This window comes from Hypomesus transpacificus, unplaced genomic scaffold (assembly GCF_021917145.1).
Source record: "Hypomesus transpacificus isolate Combined female unplaced genomic scaffold, fHypTra1 scaffold_64, whole genome shotgun sequence".
Classification (NCBI taxonomy): Eukaryota; Metazoa; Chordata; class Actinopteri; order Osmeriformes; family Osmeridae; genus Hypomesus; species Hypomesus transpacificus.
In genome coordinates this window covers 626,728-645,373 of record NW_025814036.1, presented here as the reverse complement: position 1 = coordinate 645,373, position 18,646 = coordinate 626,728, and the positions used below count along the sequence as shown (strand labels likewise).

Here is an 18,646-nt window from a genome sequence, read left to right as displayed (position 1 = left end):
GCTACTACCATCGCAGTCAAGACAGTCAGAGGGCGGCGGAGACCAATGGAAGACACAGAACTGTAGGCAAAGCTGTATATTTATGTTTCTCTGTTCCGTTGATCTCTCTTTTCTGTGTTAGAGTTCTTTTAAAAGCTTGATGACATCAACATCCAGTCTGATAATAAAAGATCATAAACTTGAATTGTGTCTCTTCATTAGAAATCCAGGTTGAATCAAGTGGCTAGCTACTGCTAATAGCCCATTGTATGTTCATTTGTTAAGTGACATTTCAGACAGATGGTGAAATATTTGCTGTCTGAGAGATCCGAACTAAATAAATACATGTAGAGTTAAGAGGAAATATCTGTAGAACGGCCGGTTGGTACAGTTTTGATTCATCGTCCTGACATCGTTTGGAGGTCGGTTTTGATCAATTGTCGACGTCTCGACGACATCTTGCCAATGTGCAAACGATGTCCATACGACGTCGGGCCGACGTATATTGTAGACGTCGGCCCGACATCAGCCCGACCTGTGTGTGCTATCTGGGTATTAGCGACAAAATCATACTACAGCTTGCGGTTGTGATGAACATAAAGTCGGAACAGCACCTCTTTTTAGCAACAGCTTAATAGAAAATCCTGCTTTACACTGTCCCAGGTTTTCAAAACTGTCCTCTGTGAAATGGTTCGAACAAATGTGTAATTGAGGGTCAAACTGCACAATGATCTTCTCATATATAAACATCACAGCCCCTCGAGTGTTTGGTTCCTTGGGAAGACTGTCAGCATTCCCTGTACAGCCTGGAACACTGCATTTACGACAGTAGTCCATTTGCAATATCCTTGAAAAACATTCTTCTTCGTAATTCCGTGGAAGTACACAGATCAGCGCACAGCAAATTTTGGGGTATGACAAAGGTACAGACCAGAGCCAAAAAAGGCAGAGGCTTTTGTTGGGCGGAGGCTTGGATTTTTCGAAACCGACCATTTTACAACTGTAGTTTCAAATTGTGAGATTTAGATAAGAAACGGATGCTTCACTCTATGTTCATTTTACCAACCAAACTGTCGTTATTCAACTATGACAAGGTAAACTTGGTTTTGCAGTCAATGACCCCTTTAAAGTCTTTCCACTGTGCTGTGAGTCACACGTATTGCATTTTATATCTACAGTATCCCTAGGGGAAACTCTTGAGCAAGTTTGTAAGCTAGTTTGCCGGTTTTTGTACTGTAGTCCTTCATCAATTCTATAAGCCCTTTCTGTTTAACTTTTTTGTCTGCATTTGACCCCTTCTTTTAAGGATGAGAAGCAGTCAGCTACAACACTGTTGGTGGGTCCAAGACATGGCATCAGTCATGTGATAGATCTGAAGAACAACCTGACCACAGTTCTGACCGAGTTCAGCCGGATCACCAAGGTCCAGTTGTACCGGGAGAACCAGGGAGTAGCTCGGGTTGAGGTATCCATCCACGAGGCCAAGGTAACACGCACACATGCAAACACAGTTTCAAGCAAAGTAATTTTATTGCCTTTAAGGTACATCTACCTGAATCCTTGTAGAACCTTATGTAGCTAAAGTTTTACTTGGATACAATTATTCTGGATCTTGAAAGAACATTGTCGTCATCACAGGCAGTGCTTATTACTCGTGTCCTAAACAGTTCCTTGATGTCTTTTTTCCTCCTTCCCCCTCCCTCCAGCCCCTTGTTCTGCTTATGGAGTGGCCTGATGCCAGTAACTTTGCCTGCCTCATTTCTGGATACTACAAGCTGTTTGTTGACCCCAAAAAGACCATTTACTTCAGGACACCTGGTCAGTCTTACATGATCAAGGCAGGTATGGTAGTAGTCACCTCCTTGATTTTCAGCAATGTTTATATGGGATCAAACTACGACTCGCTAAACACTTTCTGAATACAGAACGAACACAGGCACAGTACTAGTAGTTCTGAACTGAACTCTAGTTCTCTCAAATCTAAATTTGCAAAGTTTATTTTTGTAAGATTAGCAGTATATTTTTCTATGAACATACCATGCAATTTTCAGGGCACTGAACTGGATTTAAACTAAAACGTATTTGGTAACACTTTACAATAAGGGTGCATTCATTGGCATTCATTAATGCATTAACAAATGCATGAATCATCACTAATGCATCAATCATCATCGTTAATACATAACTCAGAAAGTACTTAATGATGCACTGATCATGAACACATCATTTGGTAATAGGGAGCAGTGTTTCCCCTATGTTGAGAATAACATTTTTGCCGCCACGGTATCAGAAATAGGGCTGTACAATATTGTATGCCGTCTATCAGCAATGATAGAGTGCATGTCGGAGAATAGCACGGACACGCGCTTTACAGCGCAGTTGAGATTGCGTGTGTGCGTCCTTGAGAACTGTAAGTCGTATAACTTATGTTTTCAGTTCATTAAAGCCTTTCGTTGTTTGTATTCTTCCCCTGCTAGCATAATTGCATGTCTGTTGATTCAATAGCGATTGCTGCCCTTGCTCACGTTTGTATTTTAGGTGCATTATTATGCTGTAGTTTTAATTAATAGTGGGTATATTATTTGTTTGTTATTATTGAATGTTATTATTTGCTATAGAATGCTTAACCTATCAAGATCAAATGAAGCCGACAGCGTATATGCTTTCGAGTACCTTGATCAATAGGCTAGGCTACTGACCATTTACAATAAGTTGTTACGTCAATTAATAATTGGCAGCATATTTCTGCCATTTAGAACATACTTTAAGTAGCTTAACTGTATTGCTTTACGGAAAATAGAACAAAAATATATGCAATATTACATATGTTATTAGACTCCAAAATATAGGGTTAGAACTTTATTTCGGCCGGAGGGGGGGAGGGGGGGGGGGTCGGACAGACCCGCCCCCACTGCAAAAGAAAATCCTTGGGGAAACACTGGGGAGTCACATATGATATTAAATAATTAAATCTGGAATCATGTATCAATTCCTAGTGACATTAACACATTAACTGATAGGTGAGTTAACTACTTTAGTTAATTGTGCAAACTAATACTGTTAGTTAACTGTGTGAACTAAACATTTATTAAAGATGTAGATGCAATTTCCCGCATTCTGGTGCATTTACCGCAACTATTACTACCATAGTTGTTATACATATACTGAGGGGCTGTACATTTAAATATTTTGAAAACTCAACTTCCCAATAAGCAATGGGACATCTTCAACTACTTGTCACCTTTCAGCACTCACCTCAGCAACAGAGCTGTCTCCACTGCCCCTGCATGCTGCCCCTGCCTGTGACTCACTCTCAATCTCAACCACCTAGGGCTAGGCTATAGAGGGTTTTCACTGACGCGTCATCAGACCGGAAGTCGCCATTTTGGAGGCAATCTGCATCACAACAAAGCACTGGCACTGAAGTATATCCCGGACGTCGGCAAGAAAAATTGTGAATTACTGCCGTGTTTCAGGTTGTACAAATAGGACAGATCGTGAAAAACATTTGGTATATTATCGACTTCCAAAAGTTATTAAAAACCAGGGAAAGGAATGCCAGAGATTGTCAGAGGAAAGGAGGCTGTTGTGGTTGGTAAAGCTCAACCAAGATCTACGAGGGAAAAATAAGGACAACATACGGATTTGTTCGGCACATTTCTTGTCAGGTATTGTGAAATGTTTATTTCAGCGGCTCAAAACTAATTTTCTATTGTAATGATATTTTTAATAGTAAATAGTAAAAACAATTACTGCTTTTATTGTTTTTACTGTGCGCTTATTTTACTGTAAAGCTGACGTTGACATAATATAATTCATATCAAACTACTGCATGTGTATGGGTTCGGCGAGAAAACCAGGTAGTTAACAATATCGAGATATCCAACTGAAGGCAGAATCACCGGGTCGTCACGGATCCAAGTAGATGGCGCTAACTGGTAGGGATCTGCACCGCCAATAAATCCTAATTTGTCAAAATATTGACCCTTTTCTTGTGGTCCAAGTCCTTCCCTATATGCCTTTGGATCTTGGACGCGTTTTGATGACCATTTCGGTCATTTAGACATGGCTACAGTTGTACCAAAGAGAATAGAATATACGTTCTTTGGTTGTACTCCGTTCAGTTGTTACACCGAGTGCCTCCAATATGGCCGCGCATCCGGGTTACCACCCAGAACGTGACGTCGGTGAAAACCCTCTATATCAGGAGACATGGAGATCAGGGTTTTTCCTGGGTCAAAATGGGTCTTCGGTGCTCAAAAAAAAAATATGTATATATATATATATATTCTTTTGTTTCTTTTTTCTAATCAATGTATTTATTCCCAAGTGTTTTGCAACCCCCCCCCCCCACCCACACACATATTTTCGTCCTATTTCCCCAAAAGCAATAAAGTTATAAAGTATGTTTTAAATGGCATAAATGCTGGCAATTAATAATTGACGTAACAACTTATTGTAAATGGTCAGTAGCCTAGCCTATCGATTAAGGTAGGCCACTCTGAAGCATGTTCACTGCCTGCTTCATTTGATCTTGATAGGCTAAGCATTCTGTAGCAAATATTAACAATATACCCACTTTTTATTAATTAAAACTACTTCAGCATAATAATGCACCTAAAATACAAACCTGAGAAAGGGCAGCAATCGCTATAAAATCAACAGACATGTGCAATTTAGCTAGCAGGGGAAGAATACAAACAACGAAAATCACCAGTTAACTTGATTTAAATTTGCAAAAACTATAGACTTATACAATAACGATCTTAAAGGGGCAATTGACTGGGTTTTTTGGGTATTTCACACTGTTCCTTAAGGTCTCCGAATAGGGTATGTAACATTAGTTGGGTTGAAAATGGCCCGGGTGCTGTTCTATGCCCTCTGACAGATCCTCTGAAATGTTCCCGGGAAAAAACACTAGCTTTTCTCCTTTTATGGTATGCTCATTAATATTTAGATAAGCTGCGCGCTGATTGGTTGGTTATCAACGAGTGAAGCTGGGAGCAAAAACGCAACACGGCCAACAGCAGCACTCGCTGAAACACTGAAGTTGGAGACTTGAAATAAAAACACGCAAATAAATCTATTGTGTCTACACAACACTGTTTTCAACAGATTGACTATATATCATTTGAAATGATAACATTACTTGTTTCCACTTCTGTTGTTAAAGCAAACTGGATTGACTTAGGTGGGTAGAACGTTAGGCTACAGCTTAGCAACCAAACCATATCGTGATTCTACTCGGCTTCAGTTAGCTAGCTAGGCTAGCTCTAGATATCTTGCTGTAAAATAACATGACAAAGATCTGGACAAACATGCATCGTGAATTGTAGATTTTCATTACACAGGTTATTTATTTGAACGAAACACAGTCAGGAACATGAATCAACGTTAGCCCCATTGCCAATAAACTAGGCTAAATTATCACACATTCTACAAATGCTCTTGCGTTAACTAGCAAGCTAAACTTGTTTACTTCATGCCCACAGTCTAGTACTAGTAACAGTTACTAGCAATGCTAACGTATCCTGTATCTAGAACCTGCCTTTCTCCAGTTCTTTCAAACAGATTATCTAGACAGGCGTTAGCAATAAGCCAGACTGCAGTTCGTTTTCTGGCTATTTTTCGGAAGCTTCGCTTCTAATGCCGACTACAGCTAGTCTAGCTGGAGTCATTTGATGTGTGTAGAAACGTATTTAGCATTCTACCTGGTATGCTATATACAGGAAACGTTAGCATTGCTAATAACTGTTAGCACAACATCATACTGTCCTTATAGCTTGCGGTTGCAATGAGCATACGGTTGGAACAGCACCTCTTTCCAGGTTCAGCTTCCTAGCATATCCTGCTTGAAATTGTCCAAGGTTGTCAAAACTGTCTTGGGTGAAATGTTCAGAGCAAATGAATGATTGAGTGTCGAACTTCGCCGGAATCTTCTCATAGACAACCGCAGCCATGCCTGTTGAATGTTTGGCTCCTTGGGAAGACTGTGAGTGTTAGCCTTCCGTTTTACAGCCAAATTTTTTCTTTTTGAGATTTGAATAGGAAAGAGGTGTCAATGGACTTTGATATTCACGGTATGTTCAGTTTACCCTCCGAACTGTCGTTTTTCAACAATGACAAGGTAAAATCGGTTTTGCAGTCAATTGCCCCTTTAAGAACTGACAACATAAGTTGCACGTTCTCAAGGACGCACACGCGCATTCTCAACTGCGGTGTGAAGCGCGTGTCCGTGCTATTCTCCGACATGCACTCACTGTTAATGGCCGCGTTTCCCAGATTCGATCGTTCTTAAGGACTTAAGAAGGCTCTTAAGAAGGGTTCGGCTAAGAAGGAGTGCTAAGATAGGGGTGTTTCTCAGACGCGTTATTAACTGCCTTCTTAAGATCCCGCCAAAGAAGCTTCTTAAGAAGCTCTTAGTGGGAGCTGTCCACCGCCGTGGTGTTGAAACTAAATCAATCGATGCCAGGAAAATCGATCACCCACCACTTTATCAGCGTACGAATCACACACACAACACCGTGTGGTCCCAAGGCCGTAATCATAATACACATCCCCCCCAATATTCAAATCTGGTCAAAATGTCCCCACCAATATATTGATATAAAAATATAAATGTGCTACGCTACGACAGGCAACCACGTACGCTGTCCGAAATTATCATAAAAAATGTAATTCGTACTCCCCAATGTTGACTCCATGGCTACGGCCTTGAGCCCTATGATAGTTTAAATGGGTTGTGTGATGGTAGTGGTAGTGGGTTTATTGTTGGGAGTAGGGTGGTACTGATATCTGTGCTTGGTGACTGGTGGTGACGGCGAAAGGGGCTGATAGACATCAAAAGAGATTGACAAGCTCCTCTCTGGTCTGGACACCAGCTTGGTGGAGTGCTGCTCGGGATTCGCGGGGGGCGAGGTTGGGGGCTTCATCTTCTGATGATTCCCCCTCTTCATCCTCAGGAGGCGGCTCATCTGCTCCAACGCGCACTGCTTTGTTGTGCAGCATGGCTGTGACAACAATCAGGCGGCAACATTTTGCAGGTGACAAGCGCAGCCCCCCCGACAAACGATGGATACATCGGAAATGACTCTTCCACCTGCCAAACACCCGTTCAATTTGGGTCCTGGTGTGTGTGTGGGCCTCATTGAACCTCTCCTCCTGTGGTGTTGCTGGGTTGATCATCGGTGTCACGAGGTAACTCCGGAGAGGGTAGCCACTGTCCCCGAGGAAGATGCTCCTGCCGAACTCTCCTCTGCCAGCCTCAGCCACAGCTGATTTGGCCCACACGAAGCTGTCGTGTGTGCCTCCTGGCCACCTGGCAACGATGTCCGTGATGAGGCCATCGTGGTCCACTGCCACCTGGGTGTTGATGGCAGCGTAATGTTTCCTCCCAATCCAGCACGGATCCACCAGGGAGGGATTGTGGATTGGGATCAGTGTGCCATCGACGACACCGATTACCCAGGGGATCCCAGCCATGGCATGAAATCCACTGTGGACCTGGCGGACCTTGTCCCGTGTGGTGGACATTTGGATGTGTCGGAGCGATAATAAAAAAAAGTTTTATCGCTATTTAGGTTAAAACACGCAGCAAATTCGTTCAGCTGCATTTCCTTTCCCCTGCTCTCCCTCCGTCTCTCTGTCACTGATGCGTCTTTCCCACATATGCACACAGTCACAACGTCAGCACACGTTAGCAACAATGCATAATTATGCCATTCTAGTAAGACCGACAGCTATATCAGCGAGCCTTCAGCATTAGTGCCGTAGCTAAAAGTCGAGGAAAGTTGAGGCTACTTTTCACTAGGTACCTTACTCACATTTACATTTAGTCATTTAGCAGACGCTCTTATCCAGAGCGACTTACAGTACTCAAAGTTTCCCCTTCGTTCTTTTGGTGAGAAGTCTCAAGAGCTAGCTACTTACTCGGCGTCATGGAGCCGACCAGTTAAATAGTTGTTTAGCACTAGCGTTGCTACATGCATAATGCAGAAATGATATGTTAGTTGTTGTTAATTTGTGAAGGTGTGAATCATTTTGGATTAATATTTAATGTACCAAATTATTAACAAATTAACTGTGTAACGAATTATTAACGAAGGAATTATTACGACCCCCCCCCCCCCGGTCTGACAACCCCCACCCCTCCCCGCCACAATTAGATTTCTAATCTGTGGGAAACACTGCACACGCTTATCAACTTGATTATTGATCAAAACAGAACGAGGGTTCGGCTGTAGCCTACTTGAAACATACTATTGAGAACATATTCGCTGACATGCATTGCATGCGTGATGAACACAGGTTTTTTTGCCTTTGGCACTCGGGATTTGTCATTGGCGCTTGGGAAAACGGCTTTGGCGCGCGCCAAAATTGTCTTTATGTAGGAAAAACCCTGGAGATGCATAGAGCATTCTTTCCTAATAATTCCTGATAATTGACATAAGCTTAATGTAGATTGTTCATATAAAGATTTCTGAGATGTAAATCATGTTATCAGCGTATCAAATTCACAATTGGTATAGGTTTAGAAGCCTTATAATTATGTAGGCTACATAAAACATTTGCATTCCCCAAAGCATGACTGGACAGTTCAGAAATGGTCAAATGTGTGTTCAACCCTGTAATCTTTTCAACAGATCACATCCTTAGGATGTAAGCTTTCAGAAAATACATGGGTTAGGTGGTTGAATCCGTTTCCCTAAATGGCACAGCCCCAAAAAGTATCAGCCATATACTCCATTTACCAATACCGAATTTATTATGCATGGGCAGCATACTAATATGGAGAGAAGGACGTGTCTCTTGTCTCATTAGATAACATCCTGAGGGTATAAGCTTCCAAAGGATATATGGTTTTACTGGTTGAATCAGTTTTGCCTTCATGTTACAGACTAACGTGTAGTAATGAAATGCTACGAATTGCCAAAATTACAAGTTGAGCAACCTTGTTAAATTTGGAAGACAATTCTGAAATAAAGGGTTTTTCTTTCTTCCTTTTCCAGTCGTTAAAACTAGCATGTTAGCTAAGGTTAACTCCAGATTAGCTCTGCCTGAAACAGACACCTAGGTCTGAACACGGCCAAAAGCACAACATATTTCAGACCCAGATTAAGAAATCAACAAATGCTGTTCCACTTGTAATGGGTAAATACAGTATGCTATTGCCTAGTGCTAGATGGAGGTAAAAAGCTTGCTTATCTAGCTAGCTATAATCCTAATGTTTGCAGAAGGATCTTTGTGACTTAACGCTAACTAATCCTAGTATAGTCAGAGAATGTCTCATAAGGGTGCTTTGGCCACTGAAGGGAAAACTTGGGCAACTCTGACTTACTTTCCTCTTCCTCGAAAAAAACCTCCTTATATCCATCTCGTCTGTGGAACAGTTATGTCTTGCTAGCTGCAAGCGCGATGCGTCGATCAAAGAGTATGGGAGTTGAATCTGCGTGCGTGATGCCGTTTGTCTAAAAAACGTGGAGTGGAATTCTATTGCTATTGGGTATCTTTACCCTACTGATAAAGTGGAACGGATTTGATTGTGAAGCAATGGAAAGATCGCTGGACTAGTAGACCTAGCCTGACGTTGTCATACTCATAATTCTAGTCAGAATATGAGTCTGAGAACTCTCCGTTGGGCTTTCACTACAGGGCGTGTTTCAAACGAGCCTGGAAAACAAATGCCTCTTCGCTCAATTGGATAGATCTACAACCAATCAGAGCAACAGAGTATGTGACGTATGTTAAGCACCGCATAGTTGTTGTCAACAGAACTACAGACTTGAAGTATGCTTGAAGAATGAATACAAACGATTTTTGCCGGTGTTGTAAAATTAATTTAAGGGTAGGGAGAGTACTTGTTCACACGGTCAACCTTTTTGAGCGAAACAATAAAGGGCAATGCATATACGAAGTTCTCCGTTTAGGATTACAACTCCATCCGGGCCAGCTGATAAATTAAACTTTTACCGAATCCCGTAGGAAGGACGGCAAAAACATATTTTCCATCGACAAATGCCTTGATTGCGTCTCTCTGTTCCTCTTTCAAAATTAATGCGCTGTCGATGTCTTCTAAAACAGACTCGATGGCAGAATCACAACATCCCAGATCTCCAGAGGTAGCCATGTTTGTTCAAAACAAATTCAATTTAAGCGCTCTTTTGTGACGTGGGTGATTACGTTACTGTTGATCATCTGTCCATCATCGTATAAAGCCCGCCCTGGCAATTTCATTGGTTCGCCCAGATTCTGGTTTTCTGTAGTTGGTCCCCAATACGAGACCCTCCAGACCCAATTCCCGAACAAATTTCTTTTGGGCGGGGAGAAGTTGGGCTGGCAGCCAGGCTATAGTAGACCAGTCATGCACTAATATTTTGATTGCAAAAGTGGGGGGGTCTAAACGACTTTTCTTTTTAAGTGTTTTGTTTTTTCAAGTTACATTGCAGTGACGCCCATGGTTAATAGTAATGTGCCTTCTCAAGTAAAGTCATAACATGAGATACATTCACTAATCATTAATTAATTGTTCACTCAACAAATACTGGCTACTGTTTTTTCAGAGAGACAACATTTAAATAAACTCTATTAAGAGTTGGAATCCTGCATTACAGTCTAAATTACTTTTTGACGAATGGATGACTACCATGCCGTTTGCGAAACGTTTTATTTCACTCGAACAACACATGCAAGGCCACCTTTCTAAGAAGAAGTCCACTCCAAGTATCGATCAAATCTTCATTAGAAAATGCCTGGCTGCAACAGATCCTTGATTCTGGACCGATTCATGACGGTGAACTTCAAATGTTAACTTTCCACCAGTGGCGATTTCTTTCAGACTGAAAAGGAAGCTCATCTTACCCTAAAATATCAAAAAAAATGTATGGTCAAATATTTACTATTGTGTTAAAATTGTTTTAAAAAAGTGTTAAAGAACATGTTCATCTCGAAGACGAATTAGTTCAGAATCAGCTGCGTATAGTAGCAGGTCAACTGACAAATTTCCTTCTCATACATTCCCGTAGCGTCACAGTGCATTTCCCTGTTGAAGCCCAGCTTCAATAGACTTCATGACGCTCCTTTGAAGAGATTTTTCAAAACTATACGCTCATTGGATAAATGCAGCGATTATGTCCCGCCATGGACGCTCAGCGTCTTGGGGGTGAATGGAGGAGTGGGCTGGCCTGGACCCTGGGCTTCTGCGTGAAGATGGGAGGGTCTGTCGAAAGACTGCATCTCCTTTTGATTGACAGCGATTTTGTTCTATAAAAAGTAGCTGAACCTACGGAGGGTTCAGTTCAGTCCCATCGCGGATTTTTGAACTGTAGTTTAAAGACAAACTGCAGCAACTTATTTCAGTTTTTTTGCTTGGCGAAATTGCTAGCCACATTCATTTTAGTACATACTGCTTTTGATCATTTCAATAATCACCTCAGCCTGTCAGCTGGCTGACTAGCTAGCTAGTCTAGGTATAACTATAATGGGTAAAAAAGCATTGTTAAGTTTGTATGAGTGAGGTCAGTCAGCTCCACGTAGTTTTCCTTTACCGTTCAAATGCTAAATTATTCTCTGTTAGCTTTTACCATTTTTAAGTTGATGTATAATGCTGAGCTTAGGGGATAGTGGAAAGTTAACATTCGAAGATAGAAGTTCACCGTCATGAATCGGTCCAGTATCTGTTGCAACCAGGCATTTTCTACAGAAGATCTGGTCGATACTTCGAGTGGACTTCTTCTTAGAAAGGTGGCCTTGCATGTGTTGTTCGAGTGAAACAAAACGTTTTGCAAACGGTAGGTAGTCATCCATTCGTCAAAAAGTAATTTTGACTGTAATGCAGGATTCCAACTCATAATAGAGTTTATTTAAAAGTTGTCTCTCTGAAAAAACAGTAAGTATTTGTTGAGTGAATAATTAGTTAATGATTAGTGAATGTATCTCATGTTATGACTTTACTTGAGGAGGCACATTACTATTAACAAATTATTAAGTAGCCTACCGTCTCAATCCATGGATGCTGCCATTGTTGTAATTAACACATGAATTAAGGTATTACCATTAGTTTACCCTGTTAACTCAGGGTTCACACAGTTAACTAGCATTCATAGTTTGCACGATTAACCAAAGTAGTTAACTCACCTATCAGTTAATGTGTTAATGTCAATAGGAATTGATACATGATTCCAGATTTAATTAATAGTAAATCATATGTGACTCCCTATTACCAAATGATGTGTTCATGATCAGTGCATCATTAAGTACTTTCCGGGTTATGTATTAACTGATGATGATTCATGCATTAGTTAATGCATTAATGAATGCTAATTAATGCACCCTTATTGTGAAGTGTTACCAAGTATTCAAATGGTGTTTAGAAATGTAATTCTGTTTGCTTTGGCTACATCATAAACATTTATATTGGTGTTTATTGTCATACTAATGTTGATAAGTATTGTGAGGCTACAGTGGGTACTTTATAGACATCTGACATTAAGTCCTCTTAGCCTGCCCAAACTTTGATACATCGCATGCAAGCCATTTTAGTGCAGCTTCTCTCTGTCTACTCTGCTCAATCTGTACCTGGACTAAGTGTCTGCTGCATTTGCATCCATACCTGGACCACAAACAATAACAACTGTAACCATGGAAATGCATCCCATAGTTTCTCTGCTGTCGTTCTTCTCCCTCCTCGTCATCTAAACTTTAGCTTTCAGCATTCATCTCTCTGAAAGTACTTTTCTTTATGTGGCTATCAACCGCCATGCTCTGTTTTGCTCTACAATGCAGAACGTCACTCCAACCACCACCACATGCGACTGTCAACCTCTCAACTGCTCTGACCATTCTGTCCTCAGATTACAGAAGCTCCCACCATGCCCACCCTCGCTCTGGTGCATTGTCTGGCTCCTCATCCAGTGGCGGTCGGCGCCTGGAGGAGCGGGACGTCCATCATAGAGATGCAGGGGGGTCGCAGAGAGTTGTGGCCCCTGTGGAGCCCGAACACCTTGGCCTCTGCCACATCCATCTGCGAGAGCATCAGCAGCTCCAAGAGCTGCAGATACAGACCAAGACCGAACTTGACATCAACCAGAACCTAATTTCCCAAAATCCTCCTTCTCTACCAGGACGGCCACGAACCAAGTCAGATCCGACCCTTAAGAGTACAGAGGCGATTGCAGAAGGCCCAGAGAGTCCCACAGTGGAAAATGTTGGATTTAGAACCCGGGCTCACACGCTTAGCCAATCCCAGAAGGCAACACGATTCTTCTGTGACTCCTGCAAGGCACGGTTGAAGTTGGAGGACATGACCATGATCGGTAGTGGTGGCTCGAGGAAACACTGCTCCAGCACCTGTGCTTCCCGTGATGGAGGGGGGGCTGTAGACCTAATGGCTTTACCACCCCCTGGTGGAAACGAGGCAGAGGATGAGGAGGAGGCAAATGATGAAGAGAAGCTACAGCCTCCACCACCTGCCATCGCGGCCCCGCCTCCTGGCTTTAGAGACAACAGTTCGGATGAAGATGACGCCAAACGAGGGAAAAAGATCGGAACTGCCTCTACTAACGGCCCATCTGTGGCCGCCACTGGCCAAGTGGCAAAGGGGGCACAGATCTCACAGATGCAACAAGCCTGCAAACAGCCACAGCAGGAAGTGCCGGTGACATTGATAGACAACGTGACAACCAGGACAGTCCGAGACCACGCTCAGGAGCTGGATGATGCTCTTGTGTCCACCCTGCAGGCTCTGGAAGCCCTCGCTGCCTCGGAGGACTATCCTCACCACCATCAACAGCCCGCCCAGACCGCAGGTCAACCCACTTCGTCATGTCAGGATTCAGGTCTCTCACAGAGAAGGGCTAGTTTAGTCTGAGTCCTAGATAAGCAGATAAATATAGTCTTTACTATAAATGTTCAGTTGGTCATAGTCGAGTTGCCACTATATCAAATACATCCTTTCATATAGAAATATTTCTCTTAAATCTGAAATATAATTGTGATTTTTTACCATTGTTTGTGAGAACTTGTATATATGTATAACTTAACAGCTGTCATTTGTAATACAGAGCTGAAGTTTTGTTATTATATTGTTTTGAAGAGAGGCTATGTTTCTTCTAGATCTGAAACATAAAGTCCCAATCCTTTTTTCCATAAGAAATGAGAAAAATCTCATCTTTGTGTTGAACATGCTTCTGAAAAACGTATAATATATTTCAATGTGGGGAAAGCCATTTATTTTCATACTTTCATAAAAATAAAGACTAAAATCAAAATTGAACATGGTCCCTCCTACTGAAAGTTGAATGGTTTTCAGAAGTGTGTGGTAAACTCATATTTCTGCAATCAAGTCTTGAGAAAAATTAACATTTGGTGAATAACCAAAGGATTAAAGAAAAAAGCTATTTCGCATTTTGGAAAAACCAGTGTGACAAACTTGTTAGTCAGTCATGTGTAAATACAATTTTATTGCTTAATTTACCCAACTTTGTGTGCATTATGTGGCTTCTCCCTGGTGACCCTGATTGTAGTCTGTATTTCCTTTCTGTGCAGGTCTCATTGTGTTGGCAGCCATCACACCTGAGTCATCACTGGACTCTGGCCATGAGACCAACTCATCCGAGCTGACGGATGTATCAGAGATGGTGTCAGCTATGAAGCAGCATCAGAATCAGGCCTACTTGCTGGCCCACCACATGTCCCACAACAAGGAGCGCATCTTCTCTAGGCGAGACTTCCCTCTTGCAATCCCCAGCTGCACCACCCAAACACTAGGAGGCGGTGCTTTCTCCATGGGACAGATCCGTGCTGGCTGCCCCGCTAAAGAGGTGATCCTCAGAAAAACGGTTCCCCTGAAGACCAGCCTTGAGCAGGAAACAGCCACGGCCCAGGGTAATCTGGCATCAGACCAGGAAGGTCTCAAGACAAGTCTAGAACCAGCATCAGGCATGCAGAAGACAGATCAGAAAGCCAAGCCAGAGCCCAGCAAAGTCAGCAGCCCTAACCCTCCTATTAAGTTACTTGGGGGGCTGAAGGCATTAGACCCAGCCAAGGCTCAGACCCTACCAATAATTAAAAAGCAGAAGTTGTCATTTTCTGCAGGGGGGAAACTGAGTCTAAATCTCTCTGCTGTAGGAGCCCGGGGAAAAACACCGGCACCTCTTGGGCCTGATCCCACCAGCCAAGCCTTACCTATCATCCTGTCTGTGGACAGAACATCCTCTGCCAAGATTTGCCCCACAAACATGTGCCAAGATGCCGAATCTGCCTCTACTGAGACCACAAAGCCTCCCAGCTCCAAAGACCTACTTCCAGTAGAAGACCTGTTCTGCACATGCCCTGTGCTTGCGGAACCGGGTTCCCAACTCAGATTAAAGGAACCTCAGACCCAGAAAGTGATCTTGTTTCATTCATCTTCCCCCACCGATGATGAGTGTCTAAGAGCCAAGGGGTTGCAACTGGCTGGCAGTAAAGAGAACGCAGTGAGAGCAGATATACTTGACCCCACTCTGGCGAATGCCAGCCCTCAAGTTCAAACCAAGCACTCCCCCCATTTGTCTCAGAAAACAGATAAAAAGGAAGCAGCAGAAAACAAGGCAGAAAGCTCTCAGAATAAAGCTCCCACCGAGCAGCAGAAATGCACTCCCAAGTCATTACCCCTCCTGGTGGATCCCATCCACGCCAGCCATTCAGAAGATAAGGTGTCCACCCTCCCTGCCGCTAACACTAAGAAGCAAGATGGGGGTAAGGGAAAAGCCCAGCGTAGTGCCCCGTTCCTAAGCTTTAGGAATTTGCTTTCGTCTACCTTTCCAGCAAGGATGCGAAGGGAGACAGATGAACGGCGGGCCCAGCTTCAGAAGGTTCGGCAATATGAGCTGGAGTTCCTTGAGGAGCTGCTAAAGCCAAAGTCTTCCCAAGGAGAGTATTTGCCCCAGGGCTCATCTCCAGTCGCCTCTGGGATCCCTTGCGCATGCCAGCTCCGTACAAGTCCAGTCCTGAAGGCCCCTGGCATCTCTAGGGAGCAGCGACGCAGCTGTGATTGTAAAAGGTTGTGTCGAGGCATGCGCCTCCCTGACACCCCAGTAGGCTCCACTGCAGAACCTCAGCAACTCCGGGGCAGGGAGAGGAACATCTCCCAAATTCCTCAAGCTGTCACCAAATCCCCTGACATCCTTGGCGCCTCGAGAAAACACCAGACCCTAGAGATAAAGACCACTCGCATCCGCTCCACTAGCCTAGAGTCCAGGGAGCTTCGAGGGGAGCAGGCCTCTTGTCTGCCGACGTGCTCTTCTCGCTCAGAGTGCATAGGAGCCCCCCAGTACACAAAGCTCAAGAGGAGATATAGCATTGGAGAAGTTGAAAACAGTGAGAGCATGCCACTTTATGCAGAGGTGAAACCCAAAATCAAAAGCCTGGAGAAAGAGATGGAGAGAGTTAGGGCCATGGGAGGATTGAGGCTTCCCACTCCTGTACAACCAGTCCACACTCAGTCCCAGCAGGTAGATGGTAAGGGAAAGAAGGGGGTGTTCTTCATACAAGGAGAAGAGACACTGAGAGGGAGAGAAGGAGAGGGGGGCACGGAGGTGCTTCTGAACATACCATGCGAGGACAACGATGATCGGGAGAAATGCTGTTCCTTCTGCTTCTGCTACAGGAAGTGTGAAGCGGCAGATGAGAGCAGTGAGAAGGATGAGCTGTCCTACTCCATCCCTCTTAAGGTACTGCCAGGTATGCAGATGGATTCTGGCACCCTGCCTGTGGTAAGCAAGACCTTGCAAGTGCTTAATGCAGAGGATTGCAGTGGGGATGAGGCAGAAGAGGAGGAGGAGGAGCCCCAGACTCAGGATATAGACCTGAGGGCTTGTGGAACTCTGGAGAGTAGTTTGGCAAGGGTGGAGGCACTGCAGGGGAAGGACTTCACCCTGCCCGATGGCTTCCTCAATGCCCAGCTGGATGCAAACGAGCTGCTCTCCATCCTACGCCAGTGCGCCAACAGCCCCCAAGTGGAAGTGGACAACCGCATCCAGCCATCTCGTATTGGCGAGTACAAGCAAGAGCTGGCAGTACGCTTCAAGGAGTTACGGGCATCGTGCCGTCATGTGGCAAGCGTGGAGAAGAGCCCCTCGAGGATGCTGAGCGCTGTTACTGCTAGTTTCCAAGTCCTGTGTGACCTCACTCAGACCTTTATAAAATTGGTGGGAGGGTTGCGTTCTGAGGCGCAGCGGCTGCAGCTGCTCCGGAAAGTGGAGGAGGTGGCCATAAACTACACTCTACTCTTACGTGCAGCAGAGGAGTCCATGGGAACTTCTAGCAGCCTGCCCACCAAGAGTGTCAGCCCTCAAGTCCGTACTTCTACCACAAATATGAGCTCTCTAACCCGCCCAATTAAAACCTTGCCCATCCAGTAAATACCTTAACCGTAGGAGTTGGTAGTTAGTAACAGCTATAATATGTTGCAGTATATGGTAAGCCAAGACAGGTGCTCACCTAATCAATAACGTATTTATTGTTTACATTTTTTATAGGAAGTGCAATGACCTACAGAAAATATTGCAATGCAACTGCTCCATTCCATGTTTACAAGGGATGTGGCAACCTGTAGTGGATATTTATGGAGCTTATGGACCAGTATTATCACCATAGCATAGAAATGGTGAGACAGCAAAACTTAAGGAGCAGTGGATGCCAGAACATTGACTTTCATACGGCTTTGTCATTTTTCATATGTACTGTACCATTACGTTTTATCTTTTTGAGAAATGGTATAGTTTGTGGGAACCCACAGATGAGAGTAATATTTAGAATATATATTGATGAAAATTATAAAGAGTATATCTATACTTACTGTCAGACATAAATGATGATGTGCTCAAATCTACTATGAGAATTTTTTTAAGCAGCAAATATGTTAATTGGGTACCACCTCAAGCTTCAGTGGGTTAGTAGGTCATGTGTTTGCTAGTTAGTTTACAATTTATACTATTGTGACACTAAATGGAGTTCTCCTTGGTCAGGGGCACAGGTTTCATTGTGTGTGAAAACGTTTTGAAAATCTGTCGCCCTCACGTTTTAAAAGAAAATTATATTTTACGGCCACATCAGTTCCAAAAAAAGCTGCCCCTCTTATGTTTGAAAACAAACCTACGCCCCTGCCCTTGGTTTATGGCGAACCAAATGGTGAAAATGGTTTTATATTCCATTATGTTGCATATAAGTTACTGCTGCTGATAATTTCCTCCACCACACCTGAGACTCCATGGCTAGAGGGGTTCCTCGCTATCATGTCATAAAACCTTGTTTCATAAATGTGGGTTTTAGAATCAGAAATCTATCAATATGTATACAGCATATACAGTTCTGGAAAGAATTAAGAGACCACTGCACCTTTTTCTTTCCTTTCAATTTTTGGAGTGAGGAACAGAAGGGTTCAATTTAAGAGGCCACTGCAAGTTGAACCCTTCTGTTCCTCACTCAAAACTTTCCTTTTCTAATTATTTGGAAAGGAACGAAAAAGTTACAGTGGTTTCTTAATTCTTTCCAGAGCTGTATTTATGTATACGAATGACCGCGGGAACTAGGGGTGCTGAGGGTGCTGCAGCACCCCCTGCTGACAGCACGAGAATTTAAAATTATACGACTTGAAAATCCATCACCGCGGCACCCCCCCGCAACATTCAGC

General features: G+C 43.4%; 1 protein-coding gene across 1 annotated transcript in view; it reads left to right on the top strand.

Annotated features, from left to right (window-relative positions):
- Positions 1-18,347, top strand: part of frmpd3 (FERM and PDZ domain containing 3) — a 272,066-nt gene extending 253,719 nt beyond the window's left edge. Inside the window, exons 13-16 of the mRNA XM_047017778.1 lie at positions 1,286-1,465; positions 1,686-1,821; positions 12,828-13,781; positions 14,521-18,347. Of these exons, the coding sequence (XP_046873734.1) occupies positions 1,286-1,465; positions 1,686-1,821; positions 12,828-13,781; positions 14,521-17,375 (4,125 nt within the window). The 3' untranslated portion in view covers positions 17,376-18,347. The remainder of the gene's footprint in view (positions 1-1,285; positions 1,466-1,685; positions 1,822-12,827; positions 13,782-14,520) is intronic.
- The last annotated feature ends 299 nt before the right edge of the window (positions 18,348-18,646 follow it).